This window comes from Rissa tridactyla, chromosome 6 (genome assembly GCF_028500815.1).
Source record: "Rissa tridactyla isolate bRisTri1 chromosome 6, bRisTri1.patW.cur.20221130, whole genome shotgun sequence".
Classification (NCBI taxonomy): domain Eukaryota; kingdom Metazoa; phylum Chordata; class Aves; order Charadriiformes; family Laridae; genus Rissa; species Rissa tridactyla.
This window is the reverse complement of record NC_071471.1, coordinates 40,953,341-40,969,268: the sequence shown is the minus strand read 5'-3', so window position 1 is coordinate 40,969,268 and position 15,928 is coordinate 40,953,341. Positions and strand designations below refer to the sequence as shown.

Below are 15,928 nucleotides of genomic sequence, written 5' to 3'. Positions count from 1 at the left end.
TTTCTCATATGCTCTCTGAGCTGGACTTGAAGTCAGGGACTCAGCCTAGGTTAAGCAACATAGAATGCTCTAATGAATCTGTCATGCTTTTAAAGAAAGTGAAGTTAATGCAAGGTTTTGGTGCTACGTAGTCTTTTACTGGTCTTCCAACATGTGAGCAAGCAGTAGTACTTTCTTGGATTTTCATAATCAAGCAGACTCTCAGTGGACGTGTACTGTTCCTATCAACTTTCAACTTTTGAAGTTTAATAATAACATCTTAAATGTCAAAATACTATTTCACTGAGTATTTTAGCAGAAACAAACACATGTTCTGCAGTTGCTGGTGGAGTTACAGAAGAAACTCCAGTTCTTGGCTGCAAGGGGCAAATTAAGCTAACACTTCTGCCCTCTCATGGTGGGGAAGATCAAGTGATGAAGTGCCCCTTCCTCTGCTCCTGAATTAAAGTGGAAAGTAGACAAATGTTTTTTTTTGGTAGTGTCACTTTAAAAAAATCTGAAGACTTGAGCATACTTTCTTCTAATATTTCTAAGTTTTACTACTGCTTCAAAGGGGGGAAAACCTAACATAGTCTAATGTGGATTTTTCAAAACCACTGGGAGCTGCTAATAATTTAGCAAGAAATAAGTAAATAATGGGATAGTTTTCTCTCTAGAGCTCTCCGATCTGCAGTTCAGTGACAGGTAATCTTAAATAAACATGGATTGGTTTGCTGTTGTGTTCCATACTATTTATGTAAAAGATCCTTGTGGACCTCTTTCTATATATTCTTGTCCTAATTTATTCCGTGAGAGTAATACTTAATATGAAGTTATTACTTGTTCTTGATCCAAAGCCCATTTTCAGTTGATGGTGGAATTTTTCCACTGAGTTCCATAACATCTGGTTCACGCCTCATAGGCAAGCAAGGCCCTTCCCAGACAAAGCCAGGACATTGTTCCAAGGAACATATAATTTATGTAGCACTATAGATATGCATGGCACTCTTATATAAAATGTAAGAAGGTGGTGGGGGTCTGCCCTGAAGAGTTCATAATCCAGAACAGATGAGGGTCGGCCGTGTGGACAGAGGGGAATTTAGTGCATCATTTCTGTTTGCTTTTATTTCTTCTCTCATCAAGGTTTGGCTTTGTTTTTTTTTTTTCTTAAACACTTGGAAATCCTAGTGCTGATGACAATCTTTCCTTTCTGAAATTTCTCAGAGCAAGAGCGTACGTCAAGCCTTATCATGGGACTGTCAGCAGTATGGTGGGCGGTAGGTGAGGGCTGTGGGTTTAATAGAAGTTGGATGGTGTTCTTGGGCTAACGTGGGACTGCACGTGCAGAAGGCAGTGACTGGAAATGATGCGCACGTGGTGCTCTGCCCAAGTGCTTGACTCCAGGTCAGATGTAAGCTGCTCATTTCAGCATAACTCAGTGTGTATGTGTGTTAGTCATGGGCTTTTGGAGTATTTCTGAAGGGGCTCCTCAGCACCTCCTTCCCTGGCTTTCAAGAGTTTGTTTGCAGAATTTGGTTTCGTGGAAAGCACAATATACTGCCAGCCAGCTGTAACTTGTGGGTTTTATTGTTCCTGAATGTGTGAGATTATTTAGGTTTTGTTGGGGTGGCTTTTTGTTTGTGGGTTTGGGGGGTTTTTTTGTTTGTTTTAATCAAAGAGAAATGGTGTTTGTAGGAATATATTCATTTGCACAGTTGCAGATACTTAGGGGTGTTTAAGATATCACTGGATCTAGGTGAAATGTGTGTTTAAATGCTCGTGCTTCTCTTGACTGCAGACTCTCTTATTCCCTGAAGGGGATGTGGGAAAACATTGCATGTGTGTATCAAAATCTCTTCTGTAATTATTTGGAGCTTAGGAGTGTAAAAGAAGACCAGGCTTTTAATTTTTCATCTTGGTTTCTTTCCTTACATGTAACATGTTTCATCTGTAGCTTCTAAATTTATTAAATGAGTAGCACCTTAAAAGATACTGAGGCCATTTTGGAAGCAATATTTGGTGAAACCATCCTTTAAAACGAGTTGCTCTTCCAGTAAAGATACTGGAAATAGTAGCAGTGAGAGCTTTAAAATAAATAAATTTGCGATTATTTGATGACGTGAAAAATGGATGTATCTAATTGCATCTTTAGTCACCTTTCTGTTAAATTCCTCTTCTGTATGCAGTAGTTATTAATGACTGTACATTAACTTTTACTTGTTTCGGAGGCTGTGGCAGCAAAGGCAGTAAGGAAGCTGCCTCAAGCCCTCTTTGTTTACCTAAGACAGTGAAAGAGCTTGTTTTGCAACCTCCTATATTTTTACTTGTGTGTTTGAAAAACGTTTGTTAGGTTGATCTGGGACAAACCTTGTAACTTTTGCAAAATTCTTATGTGTGAATGTATTGGTACAGTGTTTATGTATATATGAGTATTTTTGCAAGTTTAGATAGTATATACTGATACAAAGAAATTTAACTAATAAAATTACATATTTTTTTATGTCTGCAGTAGGTCAGGCTGGTTGGTCTTCCTTTTTAATCTCTGAATGTGAAACGTGTAGGTAGAGCTTCAAGTGTAAATGGCTTAGGGCATTTTCAGGCATAAAAAAATATTAATCATTGACCCAAGACTAAGATGTCTCGGGCTGATTATTATCCATGTTCAGCAGTAACTTCTGAAGGGCTTTTTATGTGTCTTCATCCATGACTTCTCTTGAACTGCCTATTTGTAATTATAGTTTCCCTAAGGTTACGCTCCCATTTCTGATGGCAACCACTTGGCTGTCGGTTTCTTCCAGTGCTATTTATCTTGCTAGTGAGACATTGTGAGTTCATGGTTATTTATACATTATCATGGGGTTTGTCTCTATTTCAACCACAGGAGCAGTTTTGAACTGCAGAAACTGGTTCCACACCTTCCACTTTTTCTGGGTAGAAATCAGGATCTGCATTAGCATTAAAATAACCTCTTGATGTAGAGTTTGGCTCATAGCATGTGACAAGGATATATTAAGGCCATACGTTTCCACAATGTGCTTGAAATGCCCGGCTGTGCTAGGCTGCGATGGGAACGCTGGCATGCGCTTCTAATTTACATTGAGCTTCCTCTCATTTAGCTTCCCAGGAAGAGGAAGCGACCGCTTAGGGAGCGTGGTATGGATTAGAGTTGAAAGAACATCAGTGGCAGTGAACACTTGCAGGAAATCTTGAGATTGAGCAGTCTGTCTCCTTTTGGCAAAACCCCACCCAGTGGAAAGCAGGAGACTGTTTAGGTTGGATTGGTTTCTCTAAAAAGGTAAATCAAGAATGCTTACTTAACTTTTTGCTTAGTGCAGGCAGAGCTAAGTGGTGGGAAGGCTTCATTCTTGTGGAAAACTGCATTTGTCACGTCTCTAGTATAGCAATCATTCCATTAAGGGAATGGAGTAGTTAGAAGGTTTTTTATTTTTCTTATTTCATCTTTAGTTTCTTCTGTGTTGCTTCTGATATAATGAGGACAGTCTTGAGAGTTTACCTGTAATATGAAAATTCTCTCTGATGGGCCTGATCGTTGGAGTGCCCGTTGCAGGTAGAATTCTTAAAACAGCAACTGTCCTTGCCGAGTTGTTTGTGAATAACTCCCTTGGCCAGAAACAGTGGGGATCTTGATCCTGTAGTATTATATGGAATGACTCTCTACATCGTGGCTTGGAGTTCGGTCTGAGCTCCAAGTGAATCAGAGTGTTTCATGATGAAGTCCCATTTTATGCCACCTTATTGATAGACTTAACTTTTTGTGCACGGTCTCTTGCATTGCAAAGTGACAGAGGAGGAACAGTTTGTCACCACAGTCTCAATGGAGATGCTTAATCCTTTTCAGTCTGAAAATTATATCCTCTCAAAATAGGGGAGGGTCTTCTGTCATCAGAAATGCTTGTATTCTTTTTCTTTCCCTCTGAAAAAATACAAATGAAGAAAGAGGAGGTGAGTATGAGAAAGGTACAAATTAATACTCTACATTGGGTTTGTGATTTGTAGGGAGGAGACTTGCTGCTTTTGGAGGGAAGAGTTGGCTACATACTGGTTTTTCTAATGATGTAGGGGCTTCATTGTGAAGTAATACTTTCTTAGATAAATTTCCTCTTTTTTCTGTTACTTGTGTGGAATTCATTAATGCTGTACACACAGATACATTTACAGCTTATGTTTTTGCATGCTTAGATAATCCGTTTACACTTTTGACTATACTTTATTTTAAATAAATGACTGAATTGCCTGTGACCTCTGAATTACCTGTGAGTCAAGTAAAGGAAGGACTTTAATGTTTCTCCGTAGGTAAGGGCATTTGATCAGTAGTCTTCTCACTTAACTTTGTACTTAATTTACAAATATAGTAAATGAAATTCTGTAAATGTTATTGTTGCAGAAGGTTCACTTAGTGCAGTATTTGGATGCAGCAATAATACTGCAATACTTGCTTGCTTAAACAAGACCCTTGTTTTTAAGAATGATCTTCCCAGTTCATTTTGGGTAAAGTGAAGGTTAGAAAGATGCAGTGTGTTCGTGCATGCATAAGATCTCTCTCCTAAGCTAAAAATGCCTTAATGGAAAAGGAAACAATATAAATTCCAAAGCCATATCCACGTAGGTACTCTTCCCTAATTCTTTCTTTACTGATTTAGAGCGTTTATTTATAGCCTGAAAGTTTGGGTTGTAAAGCTGATGTTGTTTACACTGCTGCCTTTGTTGCCTTTGCAAATAATCTGTTAATTAGTTTTTTGAAGTATTATCATCTGATGCCCACTGATCAAAACTATGAATAAATGACTTCATTGCCTATGAAGTTAATCTCGTCCTCTAATTTTTACCTTCAGTACCTCTTCATCCTGCACATGCTTGCCTTAATTCTTGCTAAAGTCATTAGGAGTAGCTGTGAATACCTAGTGAAGATGGTAAGTTTGTTTAGAGTTCATCTGGGCTAGAACAGAGTCCTTGACAACAAACAGCCTGCTTGCTTCCTTGTGGAAGTCTCAAAGTCTGCTCATGCAGACCACAAAATTATTGGTCTTGAGAAGTTGGAGAAAAGCATGTTAGTATTTTACTTGGTTTGACATGAAGCTATGTAGAAGTATGTGAATGGGAAACAGGAGTGTTTTCCTTCTGTTGCCTTTTTATACCTGGATTTAGGTAAATTGGAAAACTCAGACACTTTAATGTTTTGGATAAAGTTATTTTGGCATTTAATAAAGTTAACTTAAAATAAAAGTCAGTTTAGCAAAGATGGACAAATTATTATGTGAAGATCAAATTCCTGCAGTATTGAAACAAACAACTTGCAGTGGAAGCATGAAAAGTACATGTTTGTTAGTACTGAACCTTACCCATACAGGTTATCCCATAGGATAGTCTGTAAATTAATTTAAATATTACCCTTTTCAAAGACAGGTAAAGTTAGGGGAGATGGACTAGCCCAGTAGTCACATACAGATAGGTTTTTAGAAATGTATCTGTATTTGGGGCTTCTGACAGTTGGAACATAGAATAGGAAAATCAGGTACCTCAACCTACAAGAGACATATTTAACTCATGTCCTTGCACTTGGGAAGGCACTTTTTTCACACTGCTCTGTCCTGTACAGGAACTTACACAGCTGGGGCTACGTGCTTGTCTTCCCTATGCATTATTTTGATGTGTATTTTTAAGTAGTTTTCACTTATATGTAAACTACTAGTACTGACATTCTAAAGTAAGAACAGAAGTATTTTCTGTGTTTTGTAGTTTTAATTCTCACTATGCTGCCGCTCTGCTTAGGAGATGTTTTTTCTGCCACTCAGGAGCACAAACTGCAAACTCTCAATGGTGTTTTAGTGGGGAACATGGGGGTGCCTGGGGGCATCTCCAGCTGTTCCTCCTCAGAAACAGCCATGCACCCTCACCTGCAGAAGGTGTTAATCAATACTGTAGAGTCAGGCAGACGGCGCTGCCTTCTTTTTGCAGTAGCAGTTTTAATGTAACAGTGAATTCTAGTTTTGAATTTCATTTGTAGACCACCCTAGGGGGGGGGAAAACCCAACAGGGCTTGGGATAGGAATCCTTTGCTATACCCCATGTGTAGGCCAGACTTGCAAAAGAGTTATGTAGTTGCACTGAGCTTTGGGCTAAGTCTTGTCACCTTCTCTGTTGTAACTTCTTGCGTGCCCTGTATTTCCTCACCAAACCCAGTTGCCCTTGATGGTGTACCATTGATGTGTTCTGGCTTTGGCATCTCAAGCGCTTACCCTGGCCCCACCAGTTTTAGAGGCTGAATTCACACTGTCGTTTCCTGAGTAACTTTACACAATTCCTTTTTGTGTCTTGTTCTTGCTTCCCATCCTTGTTCTTCCCCTGCTTTCTCCTCCACCCCAACCCCCCAAAAACAACAAACCATTAAATATAATACTCCTTCTGGTTCCAGCTATGCCCATTGCTCTGTTCTTGCTGCCAAAACTCATGTTTGGGGATTAGTCATCCTCTCAGATATTGCTGCTTTACCACTTCTCCATTAGAAGAAGAAATAAGCATCAGCCCATGTAGAATTTTACTTGTATACTGTGGCTTTTCAGCTCTGGTATTTTCCTACTTATATAGAAATTACTTTTTATTTTCACGCAGATGATATTCCATATATCAAATAAACTTTGAGTAAACTTGTTTATACTGCTCTAAATGCATACATACTGAGGGAGCCATGCTACTCTAATACAACTTCTCTGAAAGCAGAAGATGCAAGGCAAACATTTTGTGTCTGTGAAACAAAATATTCAGAGACTGGCAAAACTTGTATGTGTTTGTTCCTAGGCATGCTGAGGTCTGATCTTAAAACTGTCGCATGTCGCTAATTGGCTAATACTGAATTAGATTGTACATGTAATGGTTTCATTTTCTACAACAAAATGCTCATTTGGATGTTAAAATTTTTTAACAAGTGAAATCTGCAATACTGAATCTTGGCTTTTGTGTGAGAGTTAGTAAATTAGATAACTAATCCCTTTGCCCTGATTCTCTTGCTTTGCTAATTACAAGCAGATTTTTGCATCAAAACTGTGACCGTGTTTATGTTGAGCTTATTTTGTCTCTGTGTCTGTTGTCTTAGAAAGAAAAATGTTTTTTGTTGTCAAAATTAAAATAAAATTGCTGATCAGCTGGAACTTTTCAATATTCTGTGCAGAGCCCCAGCTTTCATTATGGTTCTAGAAGCCGTAGTCAGAATGCAAGTTTATGCTTCTTGTGTTCAGTTTGATTTAGAAATACTTGTTGAGTTGCCTGTTCACTTCTTGTGGCTTTTTTTATTGAGTTGAAGCAGTTGGAGCTCTTGTTTTATGAAAACTGGGCATTTTAGCAGAAAGTGTTGGTGTCAAATGCAGATTCTGTGCATTTGTAAATGATGGTGGTGAAGGACCTGTATCTGTCTTAAAATGAGTATTTGTGTCTACTAACAAGCCATTTTACAGGTGTTGCTGAGATTTAGACAGTACTACATCAGTTTTATATTAACCAATTTCACTACTTCTTTACGATTGTTCTAGATGTAAAGGGAAATTAACAGGCACAAAATGAGGATGATGTTTATCTTGTGGTAAGATAAATGTGATCAGACCACTCTATCTCTCATAGTATTTTCAGTTAATACTGAATTTTTTATCCTGAAGAATATTTTGGGTAATATTTGGAAAAGCAAATGCTTAAAAATCTGTGTCAGATGATGGATGGCAATTAGTAAAGTTCCATCATGTTTTGGTTTCCTTTTTGTAAGAAACCTGGCTTTGAAGTGTTTTTGATGCTAAAAGGAAAAAAAATCTGACTTGTTACAGCCTCTGTTTTGTAAAGCTCACTTTGTCATTCAAAACCATACTCACAAAGCTTTTTGCGCTTATTTCATCTTAAGGTTATTCAACCATTATAGTGATTTAACCTCACTGCTTAGGTATTTTCCATTTTATCCTTTAAACGATGTGCTCACTGTGAATAATTAAGCAATTAAAATGTACATTTAGAAGAGCAAGAAGATATGTAGTAGGGTTCAGGAATCGGTTGTGCTGGGAGAAGTGGGGGTGGGTGTTGATGGCAGGAATCTTTATTTCTACTTGCAGAGTTTAGGAGAATATCACCATACTGCTTGCCTTGCTTTCTGCATCCACAGCAGCAACTGCTTCACTGTTTTGAGTCTGCAAAAAGAGTGTTAATCTTTATGACAGTAAAACTCTTGTCTCCATGTTATGGAGAAACGTATTTGTCAAGTTTTGAAAGGCCATTACCATGGTACTACTTTTTCTTTTACTATTGATATTCCTGGATTTAATTTTTTTTCCTCTGCTGTCTTTCACAGTAACTTTCATCTTTGTCTTCTGTAAAATTGATGGAACAAATTTTCCTGAGGATTGGGGGAAAATAATTCTCAGAAAACAGTCTCATTAAAAATGGGGATGGATGCAGTGATGTAGCAAAACAACCAGTCACCTTTCCTTTGGCAACTGTGTGTGAAATATTTCTTGAGTATGAGTTAGCCTCCATAAATTTATCAATCCTATGGTAATCCATAAGGAATTGCTGCGTTTTCTTTAAGCAGATGGAGATGACGGAGATTCGACTTCAAAACAAGATTACCAAACATTTGCTTATAGAATTTCTATTATCATGACCTTTATGTAAATAATATTTTTTTCTCATCCTTTTACATCCTTCCCTGTCCTACCCTCACACATGGGATTTCCTCCTCTGCAGCAATTTTTAACTGTACACATTTACACTGGGAAGCAATTGTTTCTTAGTAATACCTGTTGGGGTTTTCTTCTGGCTCCAGGCACTCTATAGTTCTTCCCTTATGTCAGTGGAGAAAGGGATATTGATTGATGCTTTATTAGAGTGGAGATTAGGGGCCATCCTGAACTTGCAGATGAAATTGGCTCTGAAGTTCCAGATGGTCACGTTGCCAGTAATAATTCTCTAGAGGTGCCCTTATGCTTGCTGCTCCGAGGTGTGCTCATGGAATAGAAATTAATATCCAGTCCCTCCCCAATATCTGCTTGATGGAGAACTCAGTCCTTGTAACTTATTTTTTTTGGGGTGGGAATGGATACTGATGCATCTCAGCCATCTATATCTTGTCTCATTTCAATGTGGTTTTGTTCTTTTTCTAATTCACAGTCGTTTCTCCCTCTTTCCCCATTTACTTTTTCCGTTAACTTGTTCCATTAGCATTGTATCACACGTTTTTCAGTTTTGAACTTTATACTGCTTGGAAAAATCACATCTTATTCGATCATACCTTTTTGTCTTGCTGGAAGATGATTTTGTACTAAGAAATGTGCTCTCTGTGAGATGTGTAATCGCAGGGTTGTGGAAGACTTGAAGAGTGACTCTAAAGGTAATTCAGAATATAATTTTGTCCCTGTCTTGATTGTACACTTTTTGGTAATTTTTTTGTCTGCACACAGAGGCAGTTTCTGAGTAAAATCCAAGATCTGGAAGGATATAACTATTTTTCCCTATAGTGTCATCTTCTTTGCTTTGCCACTTAACCTGATGAATGAGAAAGAGCTGTCTCCAGTACGCCAGACGGAACTGGATCACTTTTTGAAGGGCTAATTAAGTTAGAAGAATCACTTCTTCGTTCCCTCCCCTGCTTCTCATCCACCTCTGTTTTATCTGCCTCAGAGACAATAATGATTTTTATTTTCATGGATATTGTCATCTGTAGGTATTCACCTTAATTTTCTTTTGTATAATTTACCCAGTCATTTCTACAGTTAACTCTAGTGAGATTAACTTTGCGTCCAGCCTTGAGAATGCTAAAGGCAGTTCCTCTTGTTAGGGAAAAGAATTTTTGAAGCTTATTTCTTGGTGCCAAATTAAAATGGAGGTTAGTTGCTTGTATTATCTCCACTTACTGAAATTTTAGGTCGTTGCTTACAATGTATTCTGGATTTTATTGGAGTGTTGTGGGGTTTTTTTAAGCTAAAATACTTCATGCAGGATGTTCAGCTTTGAGTGTTTGTCACCAGGTGCTCAGACAGGATTTGCTGTCTGCTTACAAGAAATGGGGCGTAGTCTCTGAAATATTCCAAGTAGCAAAGGAGTTAGGTGCTCTCTGAGGATTTGCATTGTTTGATAGTTGGAAATAAGGTACTGTTGCAGTATTTCATGTGTTTAAATGTCTAGTGTCGTTGATGTTGTTGATCTAGACCCAGGTGTTTCTGTTTCTATTTAACCTGTAGGGGAAAGCCTAGAAAACTCCTTGAATATAAAAGTTCAGCTGTTCAAAACATGGCATGGACAGATAAATAAACATGGTTGGGCATGGAATTTCCTTGCTTTCTAGAGTTTTTAATAGCATTAAAAATTCAAGGTATCTACAGAACCTAGTATTGTGCATTTAAAAAAAAAATTCTTACATGTTTATCTTAACCTATATTTATCTCTCCTAAAAATATAATTTAAATGTTTTCACAAGGTTTTTAACATCTATGCTTATTCATTGTCTAAGCATTCTACATGTTAAAATGGTGTATATATCTTCTGTTGTATTAAGCAAGGTTAAACGGAGGAAGCTAATTCCTCATACTGAGAGAGGGTTTTTCCATTGATTAAATAACAAACTGGGGTGTTTGGGCAGTTACACTTGCAGTTTTGAGAGTTACTTTTGTCGCTTCAGTTGGAATGAGCTCGTTGGAGCTAAAGTTGAGAAGACCGATTACAGAAACCTGCTGGCAGATGTGGGTCCCTCTCTTGCTCTTTTTTTCCTTTCACTGTGTATAAGAACTGAGGCACAAATGGCTGAGACGCGTGAATCCCAAAGGTGGGAAGATCGGAAATAGATAACTTCATAACAACACTAACTATACAGAACACTACTGTTATTTATTGTGCTTGTTTTAAATGAAGATAGGTCTGTTTGCTACGTTGTTCTTTTTCATCTACTGCCTGTAAAATACTTCCTTGGAATTCTGAAGGGCTCATGGGCTTTTGGGGCGTTTGGGGTTGGTTGTTTTTTGCATTCAGGACATTCCAGTTTCCATCCAAAATCAGCTAAACAAAAAAATACAACGTAAGGAAAAATAACTTCTTACTGTCTTAATGTAAAACTCCCCAAAGTGCTTAAACTATAAATTTTTCAAGCTGGAATATGAGCAAGCCAAAAGCTTTTCCTCCAGCTGCCTTACAGCTAGAGGGTTTTTTTTATTTGCAATGATTTGCAACTAGAGCCAGTTTTTTCAGGGTCAGGGCACAGTCTTATTTGTTTTCTTGGTATCTTCCAGTATCTTATGTCATCTTCTGTATGTTCTCCACTGAGAATATCTTACATATTTTTGGCTAACGTAAACACCACAATTTCCCTTGGGGAAAGGAGATGTAGATAAATTATTTCTTAGGTTCTCGCATTTTGAGAAGCAGCAGCATGAGATTATTTACTATGTGATTAAATCTTGCTGCCAAATGTGCCTGCTCCTTCTTTTGGTCAGTTGATCCCTCAGGGTGAGGAGAGCACTGATTAGTATAAACCCTATGACTTATATTATGTGAAAAGAAGAGAAGCCTAAGCAGAGGTGCTGTTCTGCATTCTAGATGATCATGAACTCTCATTCGCTCATCCCTAGGCTGAACTTCCTCTATATGTTTTGTAATAAAAGTATTTATACAATTGAAATACATGTATATATCTACATCACTTGTAAAGTGAGTTCCTCTTTCTGTTTTGCTCATTTGAGAGCAGTACTACTGTTTGCAGGGTGTGTGGCATAACACTGAGTTTTCACTAATAGAACTATTCCATTGCAACATGCAGTTGAGGGTTTTATAGAATGATTCCAAATTTGTTTCAGGAAAAAAAAATAAAATCCTGGCGCTTAAAACTGCCTGGGTTAGAATGGTAAAACAGAACTAAAAGTCAATGCAGCAGCGATCTACGCTACGCAGGGTTTACTGTCGCACAGTTTCCAATATCGTGTTTACCTTCAAGTTTAACAGATGTAGTGAAAACTCAGTTTCTTGTTTTCTAGAGTTTTGTGACGCTGTTACAATAAATACAATACATAATAAAATAAATACAATAAATAGTTTAAAAAGTAAGCAATATAGTTTAAACTCTTCTTAAGGGTTCTTACGGAAGCCCTGATTTCTCAAAAATAAACCCAGAAGTTACTTTCCATTGCAAACCTTTTTAGGCTGTTAAAATTATCAAATTGTTTTACAGGCAAGATAAATTATTTTCACTGGCGAGAAAATGAGTGCTGCAGCAAAAACTTTTTTTTCCTATATAATGTGTGGTTTTCAAAATTGTGGAAAAGATGATTATTGCAATCAGCTTGGAAGTGATGATAAATTTTACTGCTTGGAGTTGAAAGCCAGCACATACTCTGGGCATTTTTATACTTCAATACATACACTTCACTTAAATGCATCTACACTTGTGGTTTTTTTTTTTTTTGCCTAACTGCCTAAGACAAGAGATAAACTTTCTGTTTGTAGTGACCAAACTGAGTGTCTTTTTGCTCTAGTGTAGTAATTTTTAGCATTGCGTTCTCCAAAGAGCTTAAGGATATTAGCTGGCCAAATCTCAGTGGCTGGCAGTCAGACTTCTTTTCCTTTGAAGATCTCATATGCGTCTTTCTGGTATGTCCCCAGAATGTGTGCATCTCTGAACTTGTGGGGCTTTCATTTTGTTTTGGTTTAGCACAAGAAATGGGGAGGATTTAATTTCTTTGAGACAAAAAGTCTCCAAACTTTATTGTGAGGGTAAAGAACTGATGGGATGTTAACACTTGTCTTGAATGATACTCATTCTCTGCTCTTCTGTCTCCTCTCTTGTGGTTCCTTTTATGTTGGATCTTCTTTAACTCAGTCCCGCACCGTTCTTTGTTTTAGCATCTCCCTTCTCCTTTTAGCTAATGCCTTCCTGTTTTCTGTGTATTTCATCGCCTGTTGCACAATTGAGACTAATCCTGGCCCAAAGCCCTCTATCAGACACAAGTGAATTCTTTAAAATAGCTTTTTTCACATCTGGATTGGAAAATTGTGAAAAGTATGTGTATGTTACTGATAGAATTTCACCCTCCTGGAAATGTCTTATTTCAGCTGTAACTTATTATCCAATAGTTGCTGAAACCAAAACTATAGTATAATGAAGTCTGGCTGACACTTTCAGTTTTTCCACATGGTGTACTAATCTGGAAGTTGTTGTGGTGTCCTAGGGATTTGGATAGAGAAGATAAGAATTAAGACTTGTTAGAGAAGTCTGCCTTCGTTCTGAATTACACTATTATGGAAAACTTATTGGTATTGTAGCTGTTTTCTTAATGCATTAATTCTCTTCTTGGAAGTGGCTTTGTTAATTACTTTGGAATTTGATTTATTTTATTATTGCTTATGCTTGTTGCAGATGACTAGAAGTACCAAAATGTACTGTTTGCTTAACCTCCCCATCTCTAGCTGCCCCCACCAATTTTGGCAAGTTGACTTTTTTGGATCATGTTTGCTTTTTGTGCATTATAATTCATGTTTGTATCAGCAATCAAAAGAGCAATTTATTTTTTTGTCCTTCTGTGGAAATTGAGCAAATATGCTTTAAAAAAGAGGAACCAGATCCTGAGAATTGCCATTTAAAGAACTCTCTCCTTTTCCTTTCCTACCTCTTTCCCACTTACAGCAGTGAAGTATTGTTTCAGTTCTTCTGAGCTAGTGTTTTTTTCTAGTTTACAGCCTAAGTTTACAGTCCGCACTTGTTTACTTCTTTCCATCATATGTATTAAATAATCTCTCTAATACTTATTACCCCCCCTTTCTGGCAGAAGTATTTTTACATAGATTCTCTAACTAATTAAATAGTGTGACCCAGCAGATCAAGGGAAGTGCTTATTTCTCTCCACTGAGCTACTGTGAGGCTGCATGTGGAGCATTTTGTCCAGTTATGTCTGGCTCAGCCCAAGAAAGACCCTGACAAGCAGGAGGGACTCCACTGGATGATCACCAGGTTGAGCAGTTGATGTACTTAAAGAAGCTGAGAGCTTGGTTTGTTCAGCATGGAGGAGGTGAGGTAAAAGAGGGATCTAGTAGTAGTCTTCCGCTACCCTATGGGTGATTAGACTGAGTCAGGCTCCTCCTAAAAGTGCACAGGTAACAATGGCCAAGGGTTGAGCAAAGGAAAAATCAACCAGATAAGAGAAAATAAGTTCTCAGTAAAAATGGCCATGCACTGGAATAAGTGTGCATAGAGGCTGTGGAATCTCCTTCCTTGGAGGTAAAGAGAGGTTGGTGGGCAAGGCCCTGACAGCAACCTGACCTAGCTTTGCAGTTGGCCCTGTTGTGAGCATGAGGTTGGACTTAAATGACTTCCAGAGTCCCTTTATTCCAAATTTGTTCTGTGATTCTAGGAGCCCTTCTAATTAACATTAGTCAAGCTGAGCAAACTGATTGCTCTTAATCTCTTTTATAATATGTTACTGAAATTTTCAATGGAGTGAGGACCCAATGGAGTGAGGACCTTTTGTACAGCTTGTTGCTGTACAAAATCTTGTCCATGTGTGAGCAGAACTGGCCAATTTGTTCCAGGTGAAAACTCATCAGGGGCTTCTATAATCAACATCTCTATTAAAAAATGTCTTGCCTGATGCAGCCCAGCATGATATTAAATAGATATGCTTTTCTTGGCATCCTACAACCATGTTGTTGTGGACTAATATGGGCAGATCTTTCTCATTTCTTCTTATGATGATGAGATACTCTTTTCTTACTTACAATGATTGGATACTCTCATCTCAAGTGTGATGACAGGTATGATCTCATACTTATTGATGAGATTTCAGTATAAGAGAAGTTCTTTAGTCTCAGTAGACGTGTCCAACACTTCTTAGAACTGAATTTCAATTCATATATATGTCTTCAGTGTCATTCAATTCCTTCTCCTGTATTACTACTAAATGTTAGTGATGCACTGTAACTCTGTGCTGGTATTAAATTTCAGTATAATATGCCTATGGCTAATGGACTTTTTCACTAAAACAAAGACAGCAACAGAATGAGAGTCTACATCGAGCAAAATGACTTCATGGATTTCAAAGTTTAAGTGTGCTTGTGTTTAGGGATGTAATAAATGCTGTCAAATCTCTACTCTGAACTGCTAAACCAAGAAGTAAAATTTCTGAAGTCTGGATAGGCTTACAATGAAGAGTTGCTTTCAGGTAAAGGTGAGGCAAAAAAATACCCCAACCTGTGAAGGCAAACCAATGTATCTTTACTTATAGGGACTCAAAAGGACTTAATTTAAACCTGATGTGCTTAGCTTAGAAGCCATTGTAAGATAACTAAAGTAGTATTTTTATTGAATTGCAAAATTTTGATACTCCCTCCTAGATGGACCTAGAGCACGGTGTAGCTAGTAGTGGTCATTTGAACTTCATGGAAACTATTGAGCGTCTTGGTTTGCTCTTTGGATTTCTTTTGAATGACCAGAACTCAACTCCACCTATCACCAGACAAAAATTCTTCTCAAGAAAACCAGAAAAGTTGTTAATGACTTGTGCTATTTACAAGTAACGGTAGTCAACAGATTTTAAAATGGCAAATGTCATCTTTTCAAAAAATGTACTTTTGACTTTGTAGGAGAACAATAAAAAGTTAATTTTTCATAAATGCTTTTTTAACAGATTATGGAAGAAACAAATACACAGATTGCTTGGCCATCAAAGCTGAAGATTGGAGCAAAATCGAAAAAAGGTATTTTGTTTTATTCTTTTTATGGGGTGGGATTAGCTGTTATAGCTAATATAGGTGTTTGAGGTACAAACCCATTTTAAGTATTTAGTACTTCTGCCAAGTATTTTGCTGTCAATACTATTGTACTTACTGTCTTTGGCATGTGTGGTTTCTTCTGTAGAACTCTGCATCTAATCTGAACAGTTTCCTTATTTTACAGCAGGCAAAGCCAGTTAGTCTTTCT

General features: G+C 37.6%; 1 protein-coding gene across 2 annotated transcripts in view; it reads left to right on the top strand.

The window, feature by feature from the left end:
* BICC1 (BicC family RNA binding protein 1) overlaps window positions 1-15,928 on the top strand; it is a 113,626-nt gene that overhangs the window by 40,428 nt on the left and 57,270 nt on the right. For both annotated transcript variants that reach the window (XM_054205597.1, XM_054205599.1), the window contains one exon: window positions 15,636-15,705. In XM_054205597.1, the coding sequence (XP_054061572.1) occupies window positions 15,636-15,705 (70 nt within the window). The remainder of the gene's footprint in view (window positions 1-15,635; window positions 15,706-15,928) is intronic.